The sequence below is a fragment of the Ascidiella aspersa genome, chromosome 1 (genome assembly GCF_963924565.1).
Source record: "Ascidiella aspersa chromosome 1, kaAscAspe10.2, whole genome shotgun sequence".
Taxonomy (NCBI): Eukaryota; Metazoa; Chordata; class Ascidiacea; order Phlebobranchia; family Ascidiidae; genus Ascidiella; species Ascidiella aspersa.
Genome location: NC_139447.1, coordinates 14,769,251 through 14,797,030, shown reverse-complemented (window position 1 = coordinate 14,797,030; position 27,780 = coordinate 14,769,251). Strand labels below are relative to the sequence as shown.

The 27,780-nt window shown below is 36.4% G+C and overlaps 1 protein-coding gene across 1 annotated transcript; it reads right to left on the bottom strand.

Annotated features, from left to right (window-relative positions):
- Positions 1-1,490: 1,490 nt before the first annotated feature.
- LOC146167966 (unconventional myosin-Ie-like) lies at positions 1,491-23,086 on the bottom strand. The gene is made up of 27 exons (XM_083389667.1): positions 22,775-23,086; positions 22,009-22,143; positions 21,779-21,868; positions 21,125-21,280; positions 20,794-20,910; positions 20,177-20,339; positions 19,925-20,047; positions 18,343-18,456; positions 17,648-17,792; positions 16,865-16,997; positions 16,169-16,339; positions 14,673-14,806; positions 12,903-13,022; positions 12,321-12,432; positions 11,731-11,900; positions 10,877-11,021; positions 10,413-10,535; positions 9,715-9,876; positions 9,260-9,405; positions 6,217-6,366; positions 5,582-5,730; positions 4,985-5,362; positions 4,348-4,494; positions 3,717-3,849; positions 3,281-3,383; positions 2,818-2,896; positions 1,491-2,678 (listed from the first exon to the last, which is right to left on the bottom strand). The coding sequence occupies exons 1-27, from the start codon at positions 22,784-22,786 to the stop codon at positions 2,599-2,601; spliced, it is 3,690 nt and encodes a 1,229-aa protein (XP_083245793.1). The 5' UTR covers positions 22,787-23,086; the 3' UTR covers positions 1,491-2,598.
- Between the last annotated feature and the right edge of the window lie 4,694 nt (positions 23,087-27,780).

Genomic DNA, 27,780 nt, shown 5'->3' with positions numbered 1-27,780 from the left:
CATCGATGAGAGGCTTCAAGTAAAATGTTTGGCTTTTAAATTTGACGCTCTTTGACACCCACAGTGACCTGCGGTGCGTTTTAGTTGAATGGACAATTTGGATTATGGCTCTGAGGTCAAATATTATTTTTCGTATTGTTCGCAGGGGGACAATTTTTTCGCTTTGTTTTGAGTTTATTCCCAGGTTGCCTCGAACCCAGCACTCTAGCTGCATTATAGATAACTCATTTTTTCTAAAAGTTTCCAAGGGGCTGTGTAGTTAACATCCCAAAATTTAGCTGTCCATTTAAGGTTTAAAGCTAAAAATATACGAATCGACATCTAACATATTTGCACCTCCTAGTTCAATGTTTGCAGTCAGTTTGTTTCTTTTTACTCTTTCCCAGCTGGAGCCCCAGATAAATTGAAGTAATTTGGTTTTTAATTGACGAACATATTGATCGATATAAGGCAGTGCTTTTCAACCCGTGGGATGGCACGCACTTATGCGGATGAAATAAATTGTAATGCGGAGGACAAACGTCGCGCGGATGAAAATTTTATTATTTTTCACTATGTGTAATACAATAATCTAGTAAGCTGGTGCGCCAACTTATTCGTTACAGGTGTAATATAGTCTCTCAGTGGTTGATTACAGTTCAAGCTATGGTTTATGGTTTGAATACACAAAGCCTCATATTGTTATTTCACAAATCGGAAAATTAAAGGTTTCAAACTTACTGTTCTTGTTTCGTGCGAAAAAAAAAATTCGTAAATAAAAAGTGCGAACGGTTCTTTTAAAGGTTTAAAAGCACTGATATAAGGCATTTTTCAAAATAATTTGTAAGGCTTGGCCTGCTGACACTTTGGGATTCGCCATTGGTTATATGGTATTAAATTTGAACATCGAAAGTATAGTAGTTTTTACCACGCCCTCATACATTGATTTGTTGTAATGTGACTGACGATTTTTGCTACCTACTCGAGCGTTTCATTAATCACTGTTTCAATAAATCTATTTTATGCGAAGCGCGTAGGCTAAGTACTACAGATTACTGAATATTAAATTACAACATGTAATTCCAACTGTATTAGGATTAATATTTATTGATTAAAATATACTGGTATATGGAGTCTTTCACTAAGGCAATGACTGATTTTTTTAATCTTAATCGGAAACGATAAAATTATGGGTTAAGAGCCGTATGCTGCTCTCGGACTCGCGGTTGAGCACCACTGTAAGAGACTGAATTAACATCTCTACAAAAAGATAGAATTTATGTGGAGGGGGGATGATTCTCCACCTTCCTCCTACATCCGCCTCTGGTCATGGATTACACGAGGCCATGGTTAAACTAGAAATGTGTTACCGGTACTAAAAAGAAAAAAAAGTGAAAATAAGTCAAAAGATGAACACACTGATAAATACAAGTTGTGGTTGTGGTTCGTGTGGGTTTCATTTGGCCGCAAAAAAACTCTTAATAAACCTTCTGAAAATATAACTCTTTCAATAAAGTTACCAGCAGTTTGTTATGTAGTAATCAAGCTTCACGAAAAAGTAGCTACACGTCTAATAAGAATTATACGTTTGAAACGACAGCGAAAAATCGTTTACAGCGTTTCTAGGGGGGCAAATTTACACCCAAAACAGCAGTAAAACTTAAATGGAAAATAGATTTCATGAAACACTACGTTGTTACGCTCCTGAATAGTTAAAATACAATCAAGTAAAAAAATGCGCTAGAATGTTGTTTTGATTAATTATGCTAAAGTAACATATTAGTGAAAGTTGTACCTTGCACAATATTAAAATTATTACTATAAAAAAATTGGAAAGAGATGACAAACACAAGAGTGATACTTTGGGAATGTTGATAGACGAATAATGAACGCTACGCTGAATTTAAACAGTGGAAGCGGATGAGCTTTAGAGATGTTGAAATTTGGCATTGTTTGAAAATCGTTTTGAGAAAAAAAGACGGCATTTTATTTTCTCAAACGTTCCAGAAATATATATAAATGGATTTTTTCAGCCGCAGCAACTTCTCATACAGAAACACGCCTTAAATTCAAATTAGGAGCGAACTACAGGAGAAAATAGGAGTTTTAAAAAATAATGACATAAACTAAAATATCCGTACAACATATAAAGTAACAATACTAGCAAACGTACACTCTCGATTTGTTCGACATCCTTGAAATAAATAGGAAGTGCACTTAATTGAGTAAGTTTACGTAGTGCAATCTAATTATCGATGACCATTGGGAATTATATGATTGACAGTGCTAGCAAAATACGTGGCGCTATAACCGCCAAAAAGCGGGTCAATGGCCACAAGGCATTGCATAAACGCGGCGCTTGGGCACTGCATAACACAATCAACATAAAAACAGGAAAGGCTTTTGATACTTATATACAGCAAACACGGTACTTGATTAGTAAAAGTTTATAAGATTTTTAGAGTTAATGGGGCGCGATAGAAAGTGAACAAATTAGACACGGCAGCGTCAGACAGTGAAGAAAATTCAAACAGAATTTTCTTCATAAAGGCGAGCGACCTTTCAATGATCGCGGCTGTGAATCGTCGCAGTGTACGTTTTAAGCAGCACTCTTTCGGCTTAAACCTTTTCCACGTAATTGCCTGGAAAAAGGCCCTCCCGTCCGTTGTTAAGACGACCGGTCCACCATCCAGAAGGATCTGAAACGTTTAAATTTTCATTTAGTTGCATTGTAATGCCGTCGAAAATGTACATATTACCCCTACCTTGATGATGCCAACTAAATTATGTCTCTTAAATATCTCATAAAACGACTACCTTTAATTAGTTGCCACTTACCCTCCTTTAAGATTTCAATTATATCGTTGGCGCCAAAACTAATTTCATCAGTGTCTTGAGCATCGTACGCATAAAGAGCCTAAAAACGAAATACAAATATACAATGTTAATATTTAATCATAAACCAAACTGAAATTGTTAAAGGAGAAGAACCGCATTCGTACCGATGTTGAATGGCCTAAATGACTGGACTTAACGCAAAAATTTGGGCAGAATTACTGGAGTCGCACTTTTGTTTATTAAATTGGGTTATTTATATCATTTTTTCACCTAACAAATTGGCTTGTTATGTGTTGCTTCCTGGAACTTTTCAGTTGAGTTAATTTTAATTTTAAAAGTTTACCAATATTTGAACAATAGTTTAACTTTTTTAAAGTTGTTGACTTGACTTGGAGATGGCTGCCTCGAATAATAATTACATGGGCTTGGACTTGATTTGGGCAAACGATTATGTGGATTGTACCTTGCACTTGGGCAGAGCGGGCTTGGGCCTTGGCTTGGGACGATCTCCGCCTGGAACTGGTCGGTTTCTCTGACTTCTCTGCTGAGACATGCGACGTTGAAGTCTGCAAACATTCGCCATGATTTAACAGTGATGAAAAGCGGATTTAATCAGACGGTTGCTCGAACCAGAACTGAAAATCTTCCTTAAGTAAAAGTTGCGGTATAACCCGGTGCTTATTGATAAGGGCCATATCTAGCGGGGTTTGGAACAAGTTTAATTTTTTGTCATTGTATAGGAAAAAAGAGCAGTCAGAGAGGGGTTATACAGAAAAATTGATTTTCCGTATAACCCCTCCCTGACTGCTCTTTTTTAGGGATACTGCTCAAATAAAACAGTATCGTTGGAGGTAGATTACAAAAACCGTCAGGGCTATTAGTTTAACTATTGGTTTTACCCAGCGGCTCCCGCATCAGGTGTGCGCATAAACGCAAGGTCGTTCCCTTGTGACGTGCTTGGTGCACGGGCCCGGCGCTGTTGACCCATCTGGGGCAGCTGGGGGTGAGCACTGGTCGAGGGGTGGCGGTCACCTGAATTGATGTGCAACTGAATGGTTATCCCTGATCGAGGAAACAAACGCACCATTATCTAATTTTGAAAGAAAAGTGTAAGTTTAAAGGGTATAAAAGCGAAGGTTTAATTAACAGAAAAATTAGGCCAGCTTTTTAAACACCACATGCAGAAAGGAAGCCAAGCAGGATTTTGTTAAACTAGGTTGAACGCCAAGAAAGTTTTCGAGAAACTGTCAGCTAAGGAGAGGCATGCCAAAAATTAATTTTACGACAAATTTATAAATCGAAACAATGAGGAAACGTTGAATATTTATATACATAAATTCACAATGGTATATAAATACGGGACATTTTGGGTAAATAATGGAGTTAATTGAAAAAAGTCTCCAATTATGAAATAAAATCAAGAAGCTTTTAAGCGAACCAGCATGATAATCCAGATGACAGCAGAGACAACTTGGAAGCGGTTATTGGTTATTACTCCTACCAAAACAACAACAATCTTATTGAACATACCACCCCTTCCTCGCGCTGTAGCTGTAGGAGGAGCACCTTGTCGGGGAATTCCTGGGGCTGGGTAGGCTGGCCGGCCCCTACCACCCATAGGGGGGTTCGATTGGGGCCTGCCAGGTTGCTGCTGCTGGGGCGCGACCACGGAGAAAACTGGTCGGGAGTGGGAATAGACATTGATGGGGCCATTGTGACGTACGGCGTTTTAAATATTCAAATCATAACAAATGAAATATACCGGGTGAGTGAAGGCATGCAAACGTAATGGTTTTAATGCCGAGTGAGTTAAAAAAAACACTATAAACTTTAAAAGCGCAATCTGATAATCAGGATTACAGCATTACGATCTGTACGTGCTTTGTTAATAGCAAATAAAGAAAAATTTAAACAAAAAACAATAGCATCCGAGGCAGGGTAGCCTTTCCAACAAAATACCTCGCAGCATCAAGAATAATTAGACAGAGTAGGAAGTTAGAATAACACGAGGAAAATCAATCCTCAATATGCTGTTGAACAATTACGTCGATGCAAAAATTAAGTAGAATGCGTCTCATTTTGGTGAGTTGTACCCCATTCATATTTTTAAAATCAACTTACTATTATCTGATATTTTGAGTAAACAAAAGAAACAATGAAAACTAACCTCTTCCTTGTTGCGTGTAAGACGATGCCACATTGGAGGGCATGCCATGAGACTGGGGTCCATGGGACGGGGGTCCATGGGACGGGGGCCCATGGGACGGGGGTCCATGAGACGGGGGTCCATGGGAGGGGGGTCCTTGTTGGTGCCTGTATCCAGACTGTGGCGGTCCCCTGTTGTTGGGCTGTGGTATTGTTGGAGCTTGACGGCCGGGACCTCGATTGTACTGTGGGGCTTGTTGTTGGGGCGGTGGGGGCTGGTTGTATTGCTGATGATGCTGTTGTTGCTGGGGTCTATGATGCTGTTGGGGCGCGGGTCGATGGCCTCCACCACCGCCCCTTGGCGCTCGACGATTCTGCATTAAGTTGCGTACTTCCGGCTCTGCGAAAAAAAAAAAAAAAAATTCCGCCAGACTTCTTTCATAATCGGAATCAGAGCTTTTTAGATTTTGCTAGACAGATTTTCAAAATCGAAAATGCATCCATTATAATTTTGACAAAATGGATCAAACAAATCCATCCCATTAAAAAAACAAAACAAAGTTGAATGTTAAACCAAAACGACATAAGTGATCAACCGATAATAGAGCCACTTTCTTACTCGAATTCTTGGGCAGTCCAGGTCCGATTGAGACAGCCAGGGCCTTGCCGGAAGGTTTAAGCGTGGGAACATCACCCGCACCGGTAGCGAAGTTGATTTGTCTAGTTCCGCCTCCACCCCAACCCTCTTTTTTCACATTAAACTCGATCCTAAAAGGTGGAAATACATGAATTATTAAGACAGCTAATTTATACTTTAGAAACGATACTGTCTGAATACGAACTAGGGATAGGGATTTTTGAACTTTTTTTACCGCGGACCCCTAACATATTTTTGCTTCGCGTGGACCACGGTAGGCAATAATATTTCAAAAATGAAGTCAGCAATTGACGTCACAATACAACTAGACCTGAGAAATCTGCCTATTTCGGTTCAAAATTATAAAAGTGTAATGGAGTCTACATTCAGTGCAAAACCGTTTTATTTTTAATTAAAGTTATTTTAAAAATTGATTACCTTCTAATTATACACTACTATTTCCATTAGGCCTTCATGGACCCACTAAAACTAGTTCACGTACCCCAAGGCAAGGGGTTTATGGACTCCAGTTTAAGAACCCCTGAACTACATTGATTTTTTCGTTATACATTTTTAATGACAAAGCAAGCGTTCAACACAGGGTTGTTGCTTATCACCTCTGCGAAAAGTTGATCTCGAGCTGCCTCTTTGTTCTTGCTTCGTACTTCTTTGAGAGAACGTGGAGAAACTCGGTCTTAAACATCGATTCCAGTACAGAGTCGTAATCGTTAACCACGTGTACAACGAAGAAGTCGTCCTGCAGCGAGCTGTGGGACAAGTTAAGGGTAGGCAATATGAATGTGTTTAGCGTGGTGCAGATTAAGGTTGCCGAACCAAGTTTATCTTTCCTTGGTTACGCGTCCTTTGGTTTATCAAGACGGTGCATTACTGATTGTGTAAAATCGAATAATTGAAAAGCGCGATATTTCGAATATTAAATAATATAAACAACTATAATATTGCTAGGGCAATACTTTTCATAGTTTTAAACAAATTTGGCAGGAAGCATCCCTTTGTAATTATTAAAATTTTAGAATTGTTTGTAACACCAGGGACCAGGGCCTTTATTTCAAACTAGACGAAATACCCGGCGTTGCCCAGGTTACATAGAATATTTACCAGTTATTTTAACTTATTAAAAATTAATCACACCACAATAATCACCATAATGTAAGAAGCCTACATGATTTTTTTCTGGTTAAACAAAATGAAACAATCCAACATACTGTGGGCTCTTTATCACTATTGCACATTACGTTACATGTTAAACTGCTAGCCTCATGTTATAGCCCATGATTATGAAAGATAAATGTGGTAATCAAAATATACCCACAATGTAATGTTACAGATTTTCTTAAAGAGGCATAAATAATGCAAACATATTTTTGTAATGTCATAACAAATTTGCATGCCTAAACGTTTGCACTGCGTGTCCCTAAATGAAAAATTCAAATCATAAGGTGTGTTTCAAATCACGTCATATCGTGTTGATGTCTCTAAAAAAATGTTAACCTAATGCTTCCCCACCATTAAAGTAACACCCCACAGCCTGTGTGAAAGCGGCATTAATGCAATGGTGTGTTTAATTAAGTGACTTATCTGTGTGGCTCTAAAGATGTAATTCTTGGTCTTCGTAATTTCTCATTAAATTTTGTATTTGGTTAAAACAGTGTAAAACGTATGAAAAGCAGTTTTGTGTCTGAAATAGGTCACTAAAGGAAAGCTCTGACCACTTAATCACTAATCATATGTTACCAGCATTGTATAACCTTCTAATTGAAGCCGCATGTTATAGCAGATACTTTAAAAAAATATATTTAACATCAAACCAAATTGGAACATTGTGTGTGTTTTTAAAATAGAGCTACTAAACACACAACCTTGGCTTAACACGTCTCGTATAATTTACGTAAGGAAAACCCGTAACATATGTCGATCAAAAATTACGAACAAACGTTAAAAAATCGTAGCGCCAATTCTGGTGCGCGAAATTCAGGCAAATACGTATTCCCGGTAAGTACCATACTGCATCCAACGAACCGCTGCAATAAACGCTATATTTTGCAAACTCAGTCCAAAGGTGGCGTAGGTTATACTCGGTTAAGATTGCTGTTCGTTATCTGTGTAAGTGTCTTAATTCCCCATGAAAGAATGTTAAGGAAAACGCTGTAATAAACGCATTTTTTTGCAAACTTAGGTTCCATTAACGTGGTTAAACAAGCTGAAAAAGCTATTAAACATAAAAGTATAAATTTTGCTACGTAAAATTTTATTTTTACCAAGGCAATGTTCTTGACTTGATTTTTCGCAAGTTATTGCCCTATACATTTTCGGAAACGTTTTACCCTTAGATAAGCGAAGAGGTTTTGCGAGAAGTCGCTCGCGCGCCCTTTGTATTTACATGCAAACAAACTACAATGCTGCATGATGTTTTTGAAATGGTACGACTAAACTATATCACACGTCACTTGGTTAAGCATGTCATACATCTTCTAAGTAACGAAACCCCGTAACATTTGTCGATTAAGAATAACTCTCGGACGTAAAACTTTAGGTTGCAGCAGCAATTGCTTAGACTTGCTAGATAGCGTCATGTTTAAGCAAATACGTAATCCCGGCGCTAAACTGCGTCAAACGTGAGAAAATCCTCATTGAAAAAACAAATGCTGATTGTTAAACTGCTGCAACAAACGCAATATTTTGCGAACTCTGCCAAATATTGCGTAAATACCCAACGGATAAGCACGTCAAACATATTTTAAGTTTAAAACATTTAAATTGACGACGGCGTTGCTCTGCCAGCGACAGACCGGGCGAACATGTTGCCACACACATCTCACAAATCTTCTATTTTATTATGTAGATATTTTGTAAAACAATTATTCAGTGCTGAAGTAATGATTTGTGGAAAATTATTTCAAGACAAGTGGGTCAGGAATCGCTCTAATACAACAAGCATATTTCCCCCTAAATATGTTGTTTATCGTAAAGTAAATGTTACTGAAACAAAAATAGTTTGTGATGGTTTTAAAAGCCTTTACTAAAATATTTATACTCGAAACTCTTCAATTGACACCGATTGGCGCCCTTAGCAATCAAGTGAACCATCGCTATTGTTTAATTCACACAATGCAAAATGATGGCGTAGGCCTAATACGTTACAGTTATTTTGCTCATGGCTATAAAGCAAAACAAAAGCGAAATGTTACTCATAGAGCACACAAGACACAATAGAAGTTCCTCAATAAGAAAAAAACTCCCCAATTGTCTCAACATACAAAATCAACTGGCTTTAATTTGTTGTCAATAAATAAACTTTGGGTTTCTACAAAACAAGAACGGTATATTTTCGTTGTTGTTCACAGTGAGTGATATTTCTAAACCGTAAAGTCATCATTTTTATAAAATGTAGGACCTGCGTCGCTTGCTTGGCAGACCGGGAGTTAGAGGACTTATATATACCTATCATAAAATATATACCTTATATATATCTTTTCAAGTTTACATTCATATAACTTGATCTTTTTAATCTTGAGCCTGGCTTACCACTGCGCTATATATGGAATTTATTTATACAATGGTTGCACAATGCACACAGAGTAGGCTTCTGTTTCACATGAAAAAAACCTTAATCGACAGTTTTGTTGTTTACTATCATACCTTGTGGAAATAGCGCGAATCTGCTCAAGGTCAATGTGCCTTTTTAGCACCTCTTTAATCTGTCCCTTCTCCGGCCCCTTCTTCACCACTTCACGACCGATCAAGTAAATGCACTTGGGCGACAACATTAGATCACGCTTCGTCGTCTGCAAAAATTGAGCAAAAGAGGATTCAGTTTGTTTATTTATGCAACGTAAGTGCGAAGGCCACCAAGTAATCATAATTTGAAAATACCCTTGGTGTTGTCACAAAATTAGTTTTAACACCCTATAGTATGTTTTGTATCAAAATGAACACCTTTGTTTTTAGAACAATTTTAAAAATTAAATTATATTTGACATAACCGGTCAATTGCATTGCCAACCCGTAATAAGGATCATCATCATGCAAAAAAATGCGCGTCCCGTCCCTACTGGCTAGAAAACCTGCGAAAGCGCATTAAAAGTCGTTCGCACCTTGAATCTGCGGTCGTACTTGACCACGGTGTCGGCAAACTCGATTCTTTCCCGCTTGCCGGCGAACTGACGCAGCTCCGGGTGCGAGTCGAGTCCGATGTAGTCGCCCACGAAGTTGCGGTTGATGCTGTTGCGGCGTCGCTCCTTGCGCCCGAACACGATCTACAAGCGCGCAAGTACGTTTCATGGAATGTTTGCTGAGCCACACAAGCCAGACGGCCGACAGCCTCGTGGGCTTACAAAGCACGAAGGTGTGCACGGAAACATAAACAAAATTTAGGGGCATAATGGTTGGAGGTTAAAGGCCTTCTTACTATGTTGAAAATGAATAGTTATTCGAAACGTTCAAAATGATACCTACTTCTGTACGGACTTTGATATTATTATGGCGTATAAACAAAATTGTATACGGTTCGTGGGTTAAAAAGTAATTTCAAACCAAGCTGTATTAAACAAAATTATGCCGAACTAGACGACAATGAACCCAGATCAACGCAGTTGATTAAGGTATGTCATGTTATAAAACATTAGTCGCCATGAAACGGCTCCACCAGTTTCCAAATTACAATCAATAATACTTCATTCGGGTCTGGTGTATTTTTATAGGCACAGCATTAGTTTTGTTGTGAAAAACTGACACTTGAGAGTTAAGTCCAAAATAGTTAGCGTTCACCGAAAAGGTGTTTCTAGGGATTAACCTGCGAAGCTTCCTCCTTGATCTGCTGGTACTTCTTCCTGGCGTTGTATTGCCGGAACGCTTTCTGGATTGTCCTGGCATAGCCGTCAAATTTCCGATCGCGCATTTCTTCAAGCAAGAAGAGCTGGAAAGACAGGGGTCGAGTTTAAAACTCGGTAAAAAAGTTTGGTCAACAATGATATGGGACTGCGAAATTGTGAGTAACCGAGCTACAAGCTAATATTTTTTTTATACGTTACTGTTTAGGATTTTACGTTAACTAAAATAGCGTGCGACGAAAAGATTATCGTCGTTTTACAAAATAAGGCATTCGGATAATTTTCACCAGTGAACTACAGCCCAACAAAATTACAACCCATTTTCCATCAAAACTAAAATAATCCCGAAAGAGAACACTCTTCATATCACGCGACCTTCATTTTACATACACTTATCAAAAAGTGTTGCAAAGATGCGGCAAAATACCGATTCGGGGTTCTTGACGAAGAGCTTTGTCTTCCCGCACTGCCACTGGTCCGGGTCCATGTTGACGCAGTTCATGAGGTGCTTGATGCCTTGACGCTCGTCGCCGCGCCACATCGGCCAAGTCTCGGGCGTAAGGATGGCGTACCTGGACGAACAAGGGACATGAGGGGGGCATTAGCTGACATACAACAAACAAAACACAAGTCGTAGAGCATTAGACGTCTGCAGTAGGTATGGGCCCGCCTTCCGTTGTTTGCTTTATTTACTGCAATAGTGGGTGACACTTGTAATGGATTATGTTGGCAAAGACAAAAGCTTCTTGAATTCTCGAATTATTATATTGCCAGTTTTACATGATCTGATGGTAAAGCAGAAGATATACAAAAGAACAGTTTGTAGATTTAATGAATCATGCACACACATATGTGTGTTAACAACTGTGATCTAGCCCTTCTAAGCTGCTTACTTATCATTAGTACACCGAAAGCCATCACAGACTCACCGTCTGTCGATCTATGATGGAAGCAGAACAGGCTAAAAACAACTAGTCTGCAGTGAGGCTACCTACTGAGCTACGCAGGCTTGAGAAACGAGCCGAGAAACAACCATACGCCAATGCTTTCAACATACTGTTAGTACAAGCAACTTCACTTTGAAGGAGATCTACACTACCATATCTATAGGATTCGGTTAGTCTGCGATGGTTTTTAGTGTACTAACATTTTGAACATGTACAATTTTTGCTCAAATTATTCTTTTAACGAATTTTTATAAATAAAAACGAACGTCACCGTCATGTTAAAGGCAAAACGATTCCAACCAAACTATGCCCAATGTTTATTCTTAAGCTATACCTCTGCAGGAACTTGTGAAAGGGCCTCCTGTAGGCGAAGCCTGCTCGGCGAACCCGGACGTTCTCTTTCAAGCCGAGGTACTCGACCTGATGCTTGGAGCGGGATTCCTCCCAGTCGTGCGCCCTCTTCGTCTCGTTGGGTTTGATGCAGCGAATGTAATGCGGTGTGCACTGTTTGAATGGTCATAGCGCTTATATTTGTTTGGAAAACACTTCTTAGCGCCATTTATTGTCACGTTCTGAACTTTTTAATTTGTAAAAAGGAACACTAATGCAACTAGCGGTTATTCTTTACGCGTTTTTAAAATATTTTTTGTTTTTTAAGTTTAGATAGTTTGTAGGAATATTTTAGTTTGTCAAAGGATGTATCAAATGTTTAAATGTAATGTAATAGGCGTGTGATTAAAACTTCCATCTTGGCCGAATGCCATTAATTGGGCTAATCATAAACTCTTGACTGACCCCGCTGAACTATTTAACCAATTGTTTAGCAAATAATAAGATAGAAAGTGTATTGAGGGTATATAAAAGGTGCAAGTGATACGGAAAATCGGCTGACCAACGGACAAACATACATTGCTAAACTTATACCTTCATAAGCGTTTGTACGAGCACATTGCACTGGGTCTTGATCTTTTGCGACGCTGTGGTCGGCTTCTTTTGCTTCGATACATCTTCGGGGAAAAGGTTGCGAATGAAATCGCTGCAAATACAGGAAAGCGGACTTTTATAAGAGTAAGGAAAGCTGACAAACTTGGGTACTTGGTTGACAAGGCAAATTGCCTGAACAGCCCTAAACTGGTTATATAGTGTTGTTTGATCGTTTGCTGCGTTTTTATGGTGTGCTCGACAATAATTAAAAGTACTAACATCACAATTATTTTAACGTACCTTCAGCACGATATTTTTTATAAGTTTTAGAAATTCTGGTTTATGACACAAAAGGTGCGAGTAGGCCCATTTCCTGAAATCTTAAAAAGGATCACAATTACTATGTTTATATTTTTGTTAACCAATAATGGCGACAAAAGATTTTAATGAAACGCACCGTTACATAAACCATAATATGTAGAAAAATAAAATAAAAATCGGGGTTAGTAAGTTTGTGCTAATTAAAAATTACAATTAGGAACGAATAATTCATTCCACGTTTAATGTGCAAAATACACTTACTACTCGCTCTGTTGCATGAGCTCAACAAGATCCTTGAATAGGACGTCCCTGTTTCGCTCACAGAAGCCTTCAACTTCGTACGTTACTTTGCCCGCGTAGTGATGTACAATAAAACCCGCGCTACACAAGCACAAAACAATCATCATCATTTAGATTTATTGCGCACTTTTCTATAGATGTTTTACTAACTTAAAACATTATTCCCAAATCTAAATGCTTGTGCAAATAATGATACAATGTATGAATATTTCAGGGTTTGGCAAAAGAGTTTCTTGTGATTTTTTTACTATCAGTGAAGCTTCAAGTTACCTAATACTTTGCAAAAAAAGCCAAATTAGTCCCAAATTAGGTTATTAAGCAAAAAACAATAACAATCAAAAACCTCCTCTAAAAATGTCAATTTACTTAAAAAAAAAAGGGTGTGTAACTGTGTATATTCATTGTGAACTTATCTAGAGATGTTTACCTAACTTGAAAGATTATTCTAAATGCTGGTGCAAATAATGACACACTGTATCATCATTTCAGGGTTCTGCAAAAGAGTCTGTTAAACTCGTAGATGATACTCATGAGTTGTTTTACTATTAATGAAGATTCAAGTTACGTAATCTTTGCAAATAAATCCAAATTAGGCCAGATTAGGTTGTAAACAATACATACAACAATTCCGACAAAAGATTGGCTTTAATATTAAAACACAATCGAAAACCTCATCTAAAAATTTACATGTACTTCGAAAAGGGTGTGTCATTTAAGACTCAGTTTGTCAAGAGTTTGAACAAACTAACAATTTGTAGTTATGTCTAAGTTTTTCGGAAAATATAACAATAGCGATTTTATAATGAAACGCAAATATCAAGATGACCGCTATTAACCATACATGGCCAGCTGGACACTGCGGGTGATGTCAGTGTGATTCAGAGCGACTAAAAATAACTCGATGAAGAATTCCGTGATTACGAGGGGCGTGCCTGGCCGATTACGTAACTAAAGTTTAAAAGTGCGCGCTCAACGTTTTTAAAAGGGACTTGTTAAATTTTAAAAGTACTTGCTTACGTTATATAAAAGGTACAATCGTCCGTAATAATATTTTAGCATTTGCACCACAATAAGTTTGTTAAATCTACCCATCTTGTGGCAGCCTAAATGACATTCACAGTCAACGTTAAGCATTAAACGGCAAAGCTTTAAGAAACTTGCTTTTAAACTGTTAATATACAGTCAAAGTTTGTTTTTATATAATTATTGAATTGTTATTTGTGCTATTTGCTCGTTAGAATGTTAGCCGAACGTTTTATTGTCAGATTCGCCATCTTAGGTGCTGCCCACTTCCGACCTTTGCAATATCATTTTAGGCCAAAACGTAATAGACGGAAAGGTTCAGGGTGCAAATTGGCAGGTAGCAGGAAGCAACAGATAAACAGAAGATTAGCAACGGGGTATACAAAAAACAGAGTTGCTTAAGCTGTGATGCGCGTACCGGGCTACGGTTGTCCGATGCAAACCCGAAATAAGCTACTGCACAGCTAAACAGTATACATTTAAACAATGAATAAATCGCGTTTGTGAAGTTGCGTATTTTGCGTAAAGGTACGCCGAAGTACGAAAAATGCGCTTACGGTAAACTGGTTTAAAGAATACAGATAACAGAATTGGTGCTTAGATTCAAAGAGCTTTAACCGAAAGTGGCTCTACGTCGTTATCTAACCGAACCAAACAAGCAATGTTTTATTTGCAGTTATTTTTACCTTGTTAGGTAGTAATATATACCTGAAGTCTTGGTAATGCTCGTGTTTTCCGACAGCTCCGTTCAGCTTGCCGAGGAACTTCTGGTCGGCACCCTCGCTTACAGCGTGCATGGTTGCGCAAGTGTCGTCCAACACGCACATGATACCCAGCGGTGACTGAATAAAAGCGTAAAACGATAAATACGGGAGACTTGGGTTTGTGTGCAACGATTGAAAGTGACAGGCCCTTAGCATGGTTGCACACACAAACTAAGCAGGGCAACACCGTGTCCGCGGGTAACAGATCGCTTAACAGTGCCCAATAAAGCGTAAACACTCCAAGTATAAAAAAATTAAATTAAGAATTGATGTTTTAGTCGGAACAGTATTTATAAAATGTAAAAGTCTACATGAGTATCATTAATCATTCAAAATATTATATGACTGTAACTATACAGACTGAGAAAGTTTGTTATTTCATAAGAGTGTATCGAAATGGGCGCTCTTCGTATAACCCGGCTACCATCAGCAGCACTAAAGTCAAAACGAACATTTCGATCGCTGCAGCCGAACCACGTGAATGGTCATGCAACAGGACTAGCACAAATGGAGATTCCGTATAATTATGTTTTGTATAAGACTCTAGCATTTAAAGCTGTCAATGTTCAGAAAGATTTTCTCGAAAAACGACAACGTTAGTTGAACTGATTAGGTTCTCTAATACGATCCTCAAAACACATAAGACATTGGAGGTCGTCCAACTTGAATTAAATATGGTTTAAGCGCCTAAGCGTTTGTGCAGTCTATTGTTTAAGACATCGTGTGTTGCGTTTTGCATTTGAAAACCAGCGTAATGTCATGGTACATGAACGGATTTTGTGATATGAGTACCTTCAAAACACTTCTTGGAACATAACTAGGAAATCAAACTTGAGTGTTTTGTTAATTTAAAGTTGCGAAGTATCAATGTTAACATTTGTATTTCTCTTTTAGCTTGAACAAGACCGGGTTGTTTCGGCAGATTTGGTTTCATATAAAACTTGTGAGTGTACAAACAGTGAGAAACAAAGTAAATTGGAAGCAGCTTAATAGAAGGCGACGCTAATAGAAGTTGTAATACAACACTTTCGTTTGCCTACCCTGCACTGTACAGTCCATTTTATTTTTACATGGCAACGTATACAATGGGCTGCGATGCAATCTATAAATTCTCCATTATTATTATTATTATTATTTGGGTTTTAAGGCACTTCAGTTATTTGCTTAAGGTTATTCAACTAGAACTTAAAACTAGTTTAACCGATATTAACAATATTGTTTGAACAATTCTTTTCATTCTTTTCACGGTTTTGTTATGGTAGTCTGTGGACAATCCTAAAAAAATGTTGTACAAGATTTTACGATTACTTCATTACACGAGAGCAATCAAATTCGACCTGTTAAAACAAAGTTTACAGGAGCGAAAAGTCCAGAAACAAACAAAAAATCCAGGATGACGTTGCGCCTATGCGTCGTACGTTCATTTAATGCTGTACCAACCTTGCTTTCGACGAGGTCACAGACCACTTTGTTGTTGAAGTAATCGATGGGTGTCCACCTGATGCCCTCCTGCACATATTCCTCTTGCTCAGCCTTCAGTGTCAGCTCGATGAAGATCTGTTGTAGTTTCTCGTTCACGAAGTTGATACAGAACTGCTCAAAGCCATTTTTCTGAGGAAGACGAGTTAACATTGCAAAGTGGATAGCAGTAAGGTTGGGTGAAATCCTAATTTAAACGATTGTCTAGGACATTAACAAATTTAACGCTGACACTGGGTTATTATGGGTTATAAAAAGTGGTCATTTGATAAGGTTTAAACTATTCGTACTTTGTTTATAACGGCAAATCATGGTAGATATCCAATGTGCATATATCTTAAGTAACACGAAACTGGACATTCCTCCAAACAATGATTTTACAGTTGTAAAACAAACACAAAAATTTGTGTTATGCAATCTTAAAAATATTCCAGGTAAAGAAAAAACGTTTTGAAAAACAAAACAACTTTAAAATCACCTTTGAAGTCGGCTTTGATTAGACAATTTTTAAATTCGCATTTACTTACTGTAATAAACAAATGTTTGCTCTACCATGGCACCAAACTGCGAACGACCAGCGAGTTATAACAGGGTAGTCTTTAAATGATCTGAAAGCGTCTCGAGGCGAAATTAAGCAATAACATCCCGATTGCTCACCTGAAAGATTTCAAAGCCGTATATGTCCAATACTCCAATGTTAAATTCGTCAAAGTCTTTTCGTATCGCGTTGTTGACCGCTTGGACAAGAAAGTCGAAGAGGCGAGAGTGCAGAGCTTTCGCCAGGGCGTCCCTGCAATAATGTTTTATTTTGACAAATTTGTTTGCAGCTAAGACAGGGGACTGGTGTCCATGATCTAGTTTTGGGGGTCCATAAAGGCCTACTTGACATAGTAGTGTATATTTAAGAAGTAGGGTCTAATATTTTTTTAAAGAAAACATTTTGATTAAAAATAAACGGTTTTGCATTGAATGTATTTTAATTTCATTTCAGTTTAGCATTTTTTGACCGAAATCAGCAGATTCAAGAAGTCTATTTGCACTGTGACGTCAATTTACGACGTCACTTTTGAATTATTATTACCTACCACGCGAAGCAAAGGGTAAAAAAGTTTAAGAACCCCTAAGCTAAGAGATGTATTATTGGAACTACGTGGTGCACAACAGCAGACAATGTAATAGAACAACACAAAAATGCTACTTAAAAGGAAATCTATCTAACTATTTTAGAACTTTGAACTACAAACATGTTTTAAAGAGATACTTGAACTGAAAACAAAGCCAAACACGCAGGTAACATGAAACAAATTGCATATGACATCATATACTGAAAGCGAAGCTGTCAACAAATCAATACGGCACAATTGCCAAAACGACCCCAATAAAACGTCGATAGGCCGTCAATTGCGCGACAATCACCCAAACTACGCGAGTAGTAGTCACCTGGTGTAGGCGGATTGCTCGACGTTGAGTGTGACGTTGATGATCTCGGACTTGCCGCCCCACTTGCTGTCCATCACGCGACTGGTGAGCTTGGTACGCAGTGCGTCCTGACTCACGCCGATCAAGTAGGCCGGGTAGGCAAGGACTGTGACGCAGGGCAAAGTAAGTAAGCTGCTGATGCCGCTATTGACAGGCTCCTAGTCATGAGTCGCACAGGAAACAATAGCGCCGCGACCCGACTGCGCTTTCTTGTGTTGTTGCATAACCATAGTGCGCCTTGATACTGATCTCTAAGAGTTATATTTTAAAGGTTCGGGCGACGTAGATTGCCAGCAACAGGCAATTGCTTTTAGCATTCTACAGATTTAGAATTGTTTGAAGCGGCCGAGAGTAAGTTAAACGCTGGGCAAAAGGCTAGAACGGATGTGACATCACAGATTCAAAGTAACAACAGTGTTTGGGTGCACTGTACATTAATTGGGCTCACAAATAAAACTTAAGTTCTCTAAATATATAGATGTAACCACCTGGTTATTTAAGTCATTTAATGTGCGACTCATATATTAAACATAAAGGCTAATAGAAGAAATTCAAACATACCACACCATTTAATGTAAACAAAGCGTTACCCAATTTCATCAAGGTTTGAATATTACCTCACACTTTTAGGTTAAAAACTTTCTCTGTCAACTTACAATCTTCATTTTCAACAGCAGCGTAGTTTCCACTTTCAACAAAGCTGATGTTCCCAAGATGCAAAACACCACAGGTTATTTGTAAGACTGAATTCTCCTGGTCTGGGGTTAGACCTAACCAAAAAAAGATTACATTTTTAAGTCTGCTTGGGCAAACAAACATGATTTAGCACGACTAGCATTGACAGTTCTTTTTATGTAAACTTTTGATTCATATAAGCCAAAGAGGGTTGAGAAATAAATGGTAACAGTGTTATAAATATTGCGCATAATGCTGAGAAAACATAGGAGCATATTATTTACTCTGATAAATGAATAATGTGAAAATCATATAGATATGCAAAAATGCATTTGTTTTTCCGGGCAGTTAAAAACTTTTTTACTACCTATAAAATCAAAAGAACTAAGTAGACCAGAATTTCCAGGTTGAATCAAAATTACTGTTTTTAAAAACTACATTTAAATAAATAAAACAGACCTTATATATAATAAATTAATAACCAATAAAAATAATCATGTCTATTGTCTATATAAGCAAAATTATACTACATTGCTTTGATAAGATAAATCTTTAGGAAACATGAATAAACAAGAATATAGTACTAAACTAAAACATCAGTAAGATGCTTGAATAATGCTTAAGCCAGAGTTTCCCAAACTTTTTGGGACCACGGACCACTATTTGTGAATCAGTTTATTCACAGACCTCAATACAAAGCAAAAATAAATAAAACCAAAAATTATGTTTTTTTTTTAAACTGACAACATCAATTTGACGGAAACTTTTGCGTAGGCACTAACTTTTTCATAGGCAAACGGTTGGAATGATCTCAACGAAACCGCAAATTCCGAATGGCGGTAAGAATATATTATTACGTCATAGACGAGAAATACGAGAAAAATGTTCAAAATCATTAAGTTGTGAAATAACTGCGGCAATTCTCTTTAAAAGGGTACATACTGTACAATGTATATGTGTGACTTTTCAATTTCTTGTCATATTGCCACGGACCCTGTGCACTCGTCGCGGCTCACAGTTTGGAAAACCCTGGCTTAAGCTAGCCACGGATAAGGCTTTTGATAGTGGCGGTCCATTAAGTCTGTTTATGTTTTTTTACCTGAAAAGCCCACTTACTATAACTATTACTATTAGTAAAATATAACATGCTTTAATCAGCTCAAACATATATCAGAAGTTTTACATTTTAACCTGAAATCAGATACTTCTGAAAGAGCAAGGGCTAACAATAAGATGTTCATATTATTTCAACATTGGATACCCAGGCTAAACGAAAAGAGTTTGCTGACAGAAAAGCTAGCAACTGCCTGACAGAAAAGTTAGCATGTTTTTTTTTCAGGTTGTAAATTTAAACCTCCAGACAGGCTTGCTTTACAATCCTAAAGGCCTTGCATATAAACAAACTTTCTCACCCAACTGATTTTTTGTATTATGAAAAGCGGTCACATGTCCAATCTTAGACACATTAGTATTAGGTATTCTCAACAATTTAACACAGGAATTTTTAAATATATTTACCTTATCTTTTAAATAATTGCCAAAACATATAAAAATGCTTTATACCTATAACTCTCATAGCTTCTCGTGTTTCGCTGAATTCAGCAACATCATCAAGCTCATCTACAGTGTAGCATCCACTTTGATTGAGATAGTAGTAGTAGTCTGGAGTTGCGATTCCAAGTTGGTCTAACAATAAATAAACATTGCTCTACTTGAAAGGCCAATGCAAAATATACTGTTTTTGCAAATATGCTTAGCTAGTCAATTGATTTTAGGGATAAGATTACCAATAAAAACAGATAAACAAATTGTCACCTTTCATTTCTTGTGGAGCACCATTTAATATTTGATAAAAAATATGAAAATTCCTCTCGTTTTGATTTTGGCTGACTACCCTTGATTTTTCAAGAAGGAAATTAGAAATTTTGCCACCATCTGGTTCGCCTCCACGACTGAATTGGATTTCAAAGTATTTGCCCTTTAAAAGAGATGTTTTGCAGTTAAAAAGCCTATATCTCATATATTAAATTAATTTAAGAAAGTTTATTGAGTGAATTTAAACTGCCACGAAAATCTCAAAGAATACATGTTGTACATTAGGAATCAGTGATGTGGTCATCAATGACATATGATTCAGTTGGTAACTAAATTGACAGTGTCACTGTATAGGACATGATGTCATGCCAAGTTGCCATTTCCTGTGTTGCCAGTGGTTGTTCAATTCTAACCTCCATAGTTTCCTACTTTTATTTATACTACCCTTTGTACTAACCCGATTTTCCACAGATTCAAACTTAAATATTGTTGATATATATATACAAATTTAACTGTTATCTTATAAAACATTTTAATATAAGGGCAAAATATAAAATAAGAAATTGTCAATGATATATACATTCATTAATATCTTCTAATTTCCTATTTAAACTTACAAATCGACTGCTATTGTTATTTCGGACAGTCTTCGCATTTCCAAATGCCTCAAGTAAAGGGTTACTCTTTAGAATAATATCCTTAACATGTTGCACCCTAGGTCCACCACCAGACACCTAAAACAAATTAAAAGAACATTTTATAATTAAATTCTTTACTTGACAAAGCAGCAATCAAACTAAACTCATATTTTCTAGAAAGATCATAGTAAATCTCACATATTAGGAAAGCTCTATGAAAAGACTATAAATAAATTTATTCGGATAACTTCGGCAAGGTACAAAAAGCTGTTTTGAAACCAAATCGTCACACTATAATACAGAATCATACCTTTGAAATGTAAGCCATTATAAACTTGGCTGCCACTGTCTTTCCAGCTCCAGACTCCCCACTGATAATGACACACTGGTTTTCCATGTCAATTAACATGTTTCTGTACATATCATCGGCCAAAGCATATATGTGTGGAGGATTTTCATATGGCGCCTAAAAGTGATTAATAAATAAACAATATGGAAGACAATTCACATTTACACCATAATTTAATTGTAGCATGTAGGAAAAGCATATGCCAAATAAAAACAGGTGGGAGAAAAACTTATACAATGCACACAGTGGTGTGCCTAAATTAAATAAGGCATAAGTTAAAATAAGACGGAGCTTTACAACTCATTTTGGCCACCATGACTTTTCAAAATAACTCTGTCGACCCCAAGCTTATAAAAGTAAAGGCAGTTTCACAAACAAAACGTGAAAAGCAAAACAGCCACTTGATCCATTGACAGGCATGTAGTAAACAGTAATTACTCCTATTGGTTTTGCTTATTAAAGTTTTATGTACAAGTCGATTAGTTTGCATGTTAAATGGGTTTACATAAAAAATCAGTAATGACTCATATAAAAATGTCAATAATATGCAGAACAACCTAAGTAAAATGATGTGTTCACCAATTAACCTGTACGATAACCGATTAAATAACTTACAGCTCCTTGATAAAGTTCCACTTCTCTGTCAGTGAAGTACGGCATTGGTTTAAATGGATTCACAGAAACCAAAACAGGGCCAATATAAGTCTACACAAAAACGCTAAGGAACAAATTCAACCAAAAAAATAACGCAGGTAATTTAAAGTTGCTCTGCACAATTGTGTTGATTAAAAAACATTATATAACATTGATTTCTATCATAAAACAACTACAAACCAAAAGGATACAAAAATTTGGTCGTCCATGTAACGCTTTTTAAGATTTTCAACAATAGCAGATTCTGATATTTTGGTCAGCAGGACCATGTCATCAACACCACTCTGTTTCACATTGTGGCTCTGCCAGTGATGCTTCACCATGTTCTGAATATATCAAATAACATCAACATAATAAATTAAATTACAAACATATCCAGATTTGGAAATCTTGAAAGCTGATTTAGAACTTCACAAGCTACATAATAAGAATATTTACTAAATTTCACAAGTAACGGGTAACACATTTAGGGATAAAGTACTAATTTGTGTTTAAACAATAGGGTGTATCTTTATAGAATCCAAAACCATCGGCGGCAGGTTATAGCCAGTCGATCACTGCTTCACTGCTCCATTGACGCGTATATTAACAAGTAAAACTCATAGTTAAAAACATGAGTAAAAACAGGATCAGGCGTTTTGTTTAAAAGAAAAATATATTTCGCCAAGCGACATCATCAGTTCCTTAATTCGAATTCATTTGAATTAAACAAAACATCTAATCCTGTTTTTACTAATGTTTTTAACTATGAGTTTTACTTGTTAATTTGTGTTTAATGTTCTACTCATAAATGGTAGTTTTATATTTATTCCAAAGTGGCAGTTATTAACAAGAAAACATTGTGGTTTATAAGCATGTTAAATAAAAATGGTCCTAATAATTGGAGATCAAAACATCCATATTTTTTAATAGGAGTAATAATGGTAGATGCATTTCAGGAAACATCATTTAACTTACCGCTTGTGACATATTGCCAGTCTTTTGGTAAAAATGCTACAATATCAATAAATGGTTTAGTAAGATGTTTTACAGGAGAAGCGGTAAACAATAAACAACATCACAAAACCCCAATTAACAACATGGCCTGAAAAAAATCCTGTTAACAATTTAAACAATCTCTCTTTTATTAAATCTAAACCTTTTTATATCTGAACATTGTTTCAGTAGGAATTACATTATCATGACACAGATTACCACTTTCACATTGGCAAGCTATGTTTTTAAATAGCACTAGCATATCATCCTTTTACTGGCTGTACACAAAGTAAACATAAAATTGTGGGCCGCCTAGCTTCAACACAATACATATTCACCTTCTGGCACTTCCTATCACATCACTAGATTACGCGTAACAGGGTTTAGCCTGAGAAGGTCTGGGACAGGAAAGAAGAAGGCAGTTTAGGAGATGTGACTCATTGTATAGTAGCAGTCAATAGATAAAATAAACAGGCATTGGTTGAAGTATGTAGCAATAGAAGTACAGGAAAGCAAGAACTTAAGCTGTATAAAAATGTCATTTTAGGACAAGTATGATTTGCATTATATAATGATGATAAAGATTAAAGTGAATGTATGTGGTTAAAAAGTATAAATGTTAACATGTTTGTGACAAAAATGTTTGTATAAGGATGTGGAAGAGCATTTTATTTTAAACACATTTAGCTGTTTTGTGAGATCATAACATTAGAGGTATGTATGAACTGTTGCTACCATGTGCAATACTATTCATAAATTTATACTTGATATCAAAGTTTTGTTGAACAATTAATTACAAGAGGAACTTTTTGAATAATAGGAGTATGTATTTCATTATTTCATAACCATGAATTTTAAACTTGTGCTAAGAATATAAACCTACCATACCTCAAAATTTTATAAAAAAGTATATATCTGGCCCTAGAAACTAGGCTAGGAATCTAAACAATAATTTGCTACTTAAAAAAAAAAAATATATATATATATACAAAACTGTTTTCTGCCATACAATAGATACAATTCTCAAAACAAGACACTGTTTAAAAGTGGACATGGATAGATCGTTTTGGTTCAAATTGATTAATCTTTTCTAAATAAATTTAAGTACATGCTATATATTATTATAATTTACTAATTAACAAAATAATCAGCTAAAAAACTTGGGCATTTGTGTTTAATTAGCACAAACAATTAAAAAATATGCTAGGCTAAGTTAACCTGTCAATTGTCATCACAAGCTATTTTGCAAAATAGTATTTTTCTACTGGTTTTCATCTTTTGTCATAAAAATCCTATGTCACACATTTATGATTTAGAAACAGAGCTATAAATAAGAAGATCACAAACTTTTAAAACAAAATTGAAGTAACCATTTAATACAAATGTTTGCTTTGAGATACGATTCCTTGAATCCTAACAAAAATATTTAGCTGTTTAAAATGTGTTTAAATGCAGTACAAAAAAGCACACTTTTGCAATAGTTTACTATCTTTTACTTACGTTTTTAGGTTATTGATCCAAACAAAAGTTTCACTGTTGTTAAAGGTGAAAAGAATCGCTGATCATCAGCGTTTTGAAAATATTCTTTCCTGTCCAATTATAAATATGTTTTCATAAACAAAACTTACTTGTGGTTACACTAAATCAAAAATCAAATGCGTATTACAAATTCTGGAAAATAGAGGTTAAACTTGAGCAATACTAGTTATGACATTGTGCCTATATAAGAACGGCGCTGGTCTACAACGACAATCCTACCATACCGTTGAAACAATTAATAAAGCAACGCACAATGTTTGGGTTAGGGTGTCGGTTAGTGTTTGGGTGAGGGTGGGTCAAGTATTATTAATTAATAACATTGCTTGACCTACCCACACGCTAACCAGCACCCTGACCCATATAATGTTCGTTGTGGTAAGATTTTAGATGAGCGCCATAATAACACGCCTTTTAGACTTAATTACGTTTGTTGTCGCTATAATCGTATTTTTCTAAAATATCATCTTTTGATTACAGTGGCTGTTATTTATAGGAGTAGAAAACGCTGTTTACTAAATCAACAACAACCCACTACGTCAATGAGATGTTTTCTCTTTAATTGCCGATTGTTACTTCCGGCCGGCGATTACGCGTAATTTGATTGACAACTTTTTTTCTATGACACTTTAGCTCCTCAAGTGTCTAGTTTTAAATTTTAAAGAAAGAGTAGGCGGTGCCAGAACCCAGTACGGCGCATATATGCAATACTTTTGCACCTGCGGCATACTAGCAGAAATTAACAAATTTGGTGGCATACACACACGAATATATTTTGAATAGGCCTACAACATGTCCTCTTTTAGGAGGATTTGTCCTATTTTTTCAAGAAAATTGAATGAGGACGCTCAAAAACGCTCGAATGTCCTCTTTTTTCGCATTTCGAGTAAGCCCTACTAGGCCTAACTTTTTAAGTGTTATTGCAAACATTTGCGCCAGAAAAAAAACCGAACTTCACACGTAAAAAGGCTCATTAATAAAGCAAAGGTGTGTAATTATTCACTTTAAAACGTGGATTTTAAATCGTCACTTATTAATCTTTTCGTAACCGTAAACAGCAAAACCATATCACGCTCGCAACAAATAGCGCTCGAGTCGCCAGCAACGCCAAATTTCCTATCGAAAGCTAATCCAAGAATCCCAAAACAACCAAACATCCCGAAAATCAGCATAAAACATCATTAAACTCAAATTAAACATTTCTACTTTCGTTTTACTGCACCAGCAAAAAAATGTCCTCTTTTTTGGTGCTGAAAAGATGGTAGCCCTACCCTTGCGAATGATCATTTTCGTGTTTAAAGAGGCGTAAGGCGAATTTTTATAATTTTAATTTATCTATCTAATAAGAAAATTGAATTTTGTGTAGCCTACACGGAAACGGATCCAATGCAAACAGACTACACGTTTATCAAGTCAATGATAACAAAAATGCCAATTATGTTTAAACATATGTTCCGTTTGTTTCGTTATAAATAAGGGAATGCGGGGAAAAATACTCCGAGGGCAAATCGGACCCCTCACTTAATTATCTTGTTAACGAAAATTCCCAGCGTCAATACTTGTTTGCTGAAGAGTGACTAAATTACCAGAAAACGTTCGTGGACAAAAATCAGACTGATTCGATTTTGTACAAATCAGGGAGGGGAGAAAATGTGTTTGGGGGATTTTAATATACCGTTAAGCGGTAAGGATAGTAAGTGAAATTATATTTGGGTGACCATTACTAGAACTATACAGTAGAACGGACCCCTTAATTACAACAAAAACGGACCCCTTACAAGGTACTGGTAGTCCTATATTGCTAGTGTAACTTAACTTCAAACTTTACTAAGGCATTCTTAACTTCAAACTTTTAGTAAGGCATTTTCAAACGAGAATAGAATTACCATCTTATTATTTTATGTTTGGAACAGTTTAGCAGGAATGCTAGACAACGAGAAAATTTAAAAGATCTCGTAAAAAAGATTAATTGATATTTGTTTTAATACTAAATAGTTGGTATAGAATAAGATAATAAGGCGGTTTATGTACGCCCTATTTATAACCATTCAACTTCTATATTGATGCACTGCGACTTTCGCATAGCGCCATTTTGGTTTTCTAGATTGTTTTTGGTCACTTTTATAAAATACCCATGAGGCTCTATGTATTGTATACCTTTACTTGAATTATGACGTCACGTTGTGGCGCAACTGGTGATAATACCGCTCGACATTTGTATGCGCCACTAAACAAAATTCCTTAATCCGTCAGTTCCTCACAACAAAGCAATTAAATTATCTTTTATTATGGAAGTCCGTTTTGCCCCGTCCAAAAATCGGCAACAAAGGTAAATTTATTCAGAAGGTATTCTTCTTTAAAGTTTTTTTTATCATTTCTTTCAAGTGTTATTTTTTTTTAAGTCAACATCAAGTCAACCCCAAGATGAATAACTCAAGTTTACAAAAAAATGCTTAATGAAAACTTTATTGAAACTCAAGTGATGTGTCAAAAAGACTTAAATCAAGTAAAGTCATTTGTTCAAAAGACTTAAGTCAAGTGGTGTTCGACCGGTTGTCAGAAAAAACATATTAATGCAATAGGCTACCTCATACAACTATTAAATACCTGGGCGAACTTGGCGCGACGGAATTGGTTTCGGGCAATATCTTCGAAAGTTGTGACGATACAGAGTTGAAATTTTTACACAGTCCTTGTAATGTATGGGTTACATCTTTCCAGCAATCACAATTTTAGCAAGTAATATTAAAAAAAAATTGATATTTAAAAATATGAATTTTAATATTCAGCGATATTAACCCTTAACTGTTGAGCCAACAAGTTTAAATTTTAACAATATAAACTCGGAGTACACTGTTTATAACTTTGTAATCCTATTAGGTCAAAATTTTGTTCAAAAAATACATTTCTATGTCCGAATTTCTCATATTTTATGTCAAAAAATAATTGCTTTACTGGTAATTCTTTTTATGGTAGCCTTTTTTGGCTGCCAGGTTAAAAGTTTTTTAATTAGCTATGATGACCGCTACATCAGGGTGGTCCAAGGTTGACAACATCGCGGGCCACAATGTTCCTTGCATATTCTTCGCGGGTCACATAAAGTGCTACATGCGTGCCAGGGTAGGATCAACCATTTTGTTTGGTAGGGGTATGAAATATGTAAAGATGACGCCGCAAAGCATCATCAAAAAGTAACGTCGAATAACATATAAGCTAAAAAAACCTGGTGGTCTCGTCGGGCTGTTGCGCAAATGAAATCGAGTGATAATGAGACGGGCAAAATTGTGCGCGCGAAGCGCAAAAAAATTCGCGTATTTAACAAAGTTTTTAATTTAGAATACTGCATTTTATAAGCATAGAATGTTTTTTTTAATTAGATCAATTTTTTCAGGCGTTAGCCTTTAGTTGCAGTGAAAATCTGTAAAATAATACTTTCTAGAAGCGCGATATAT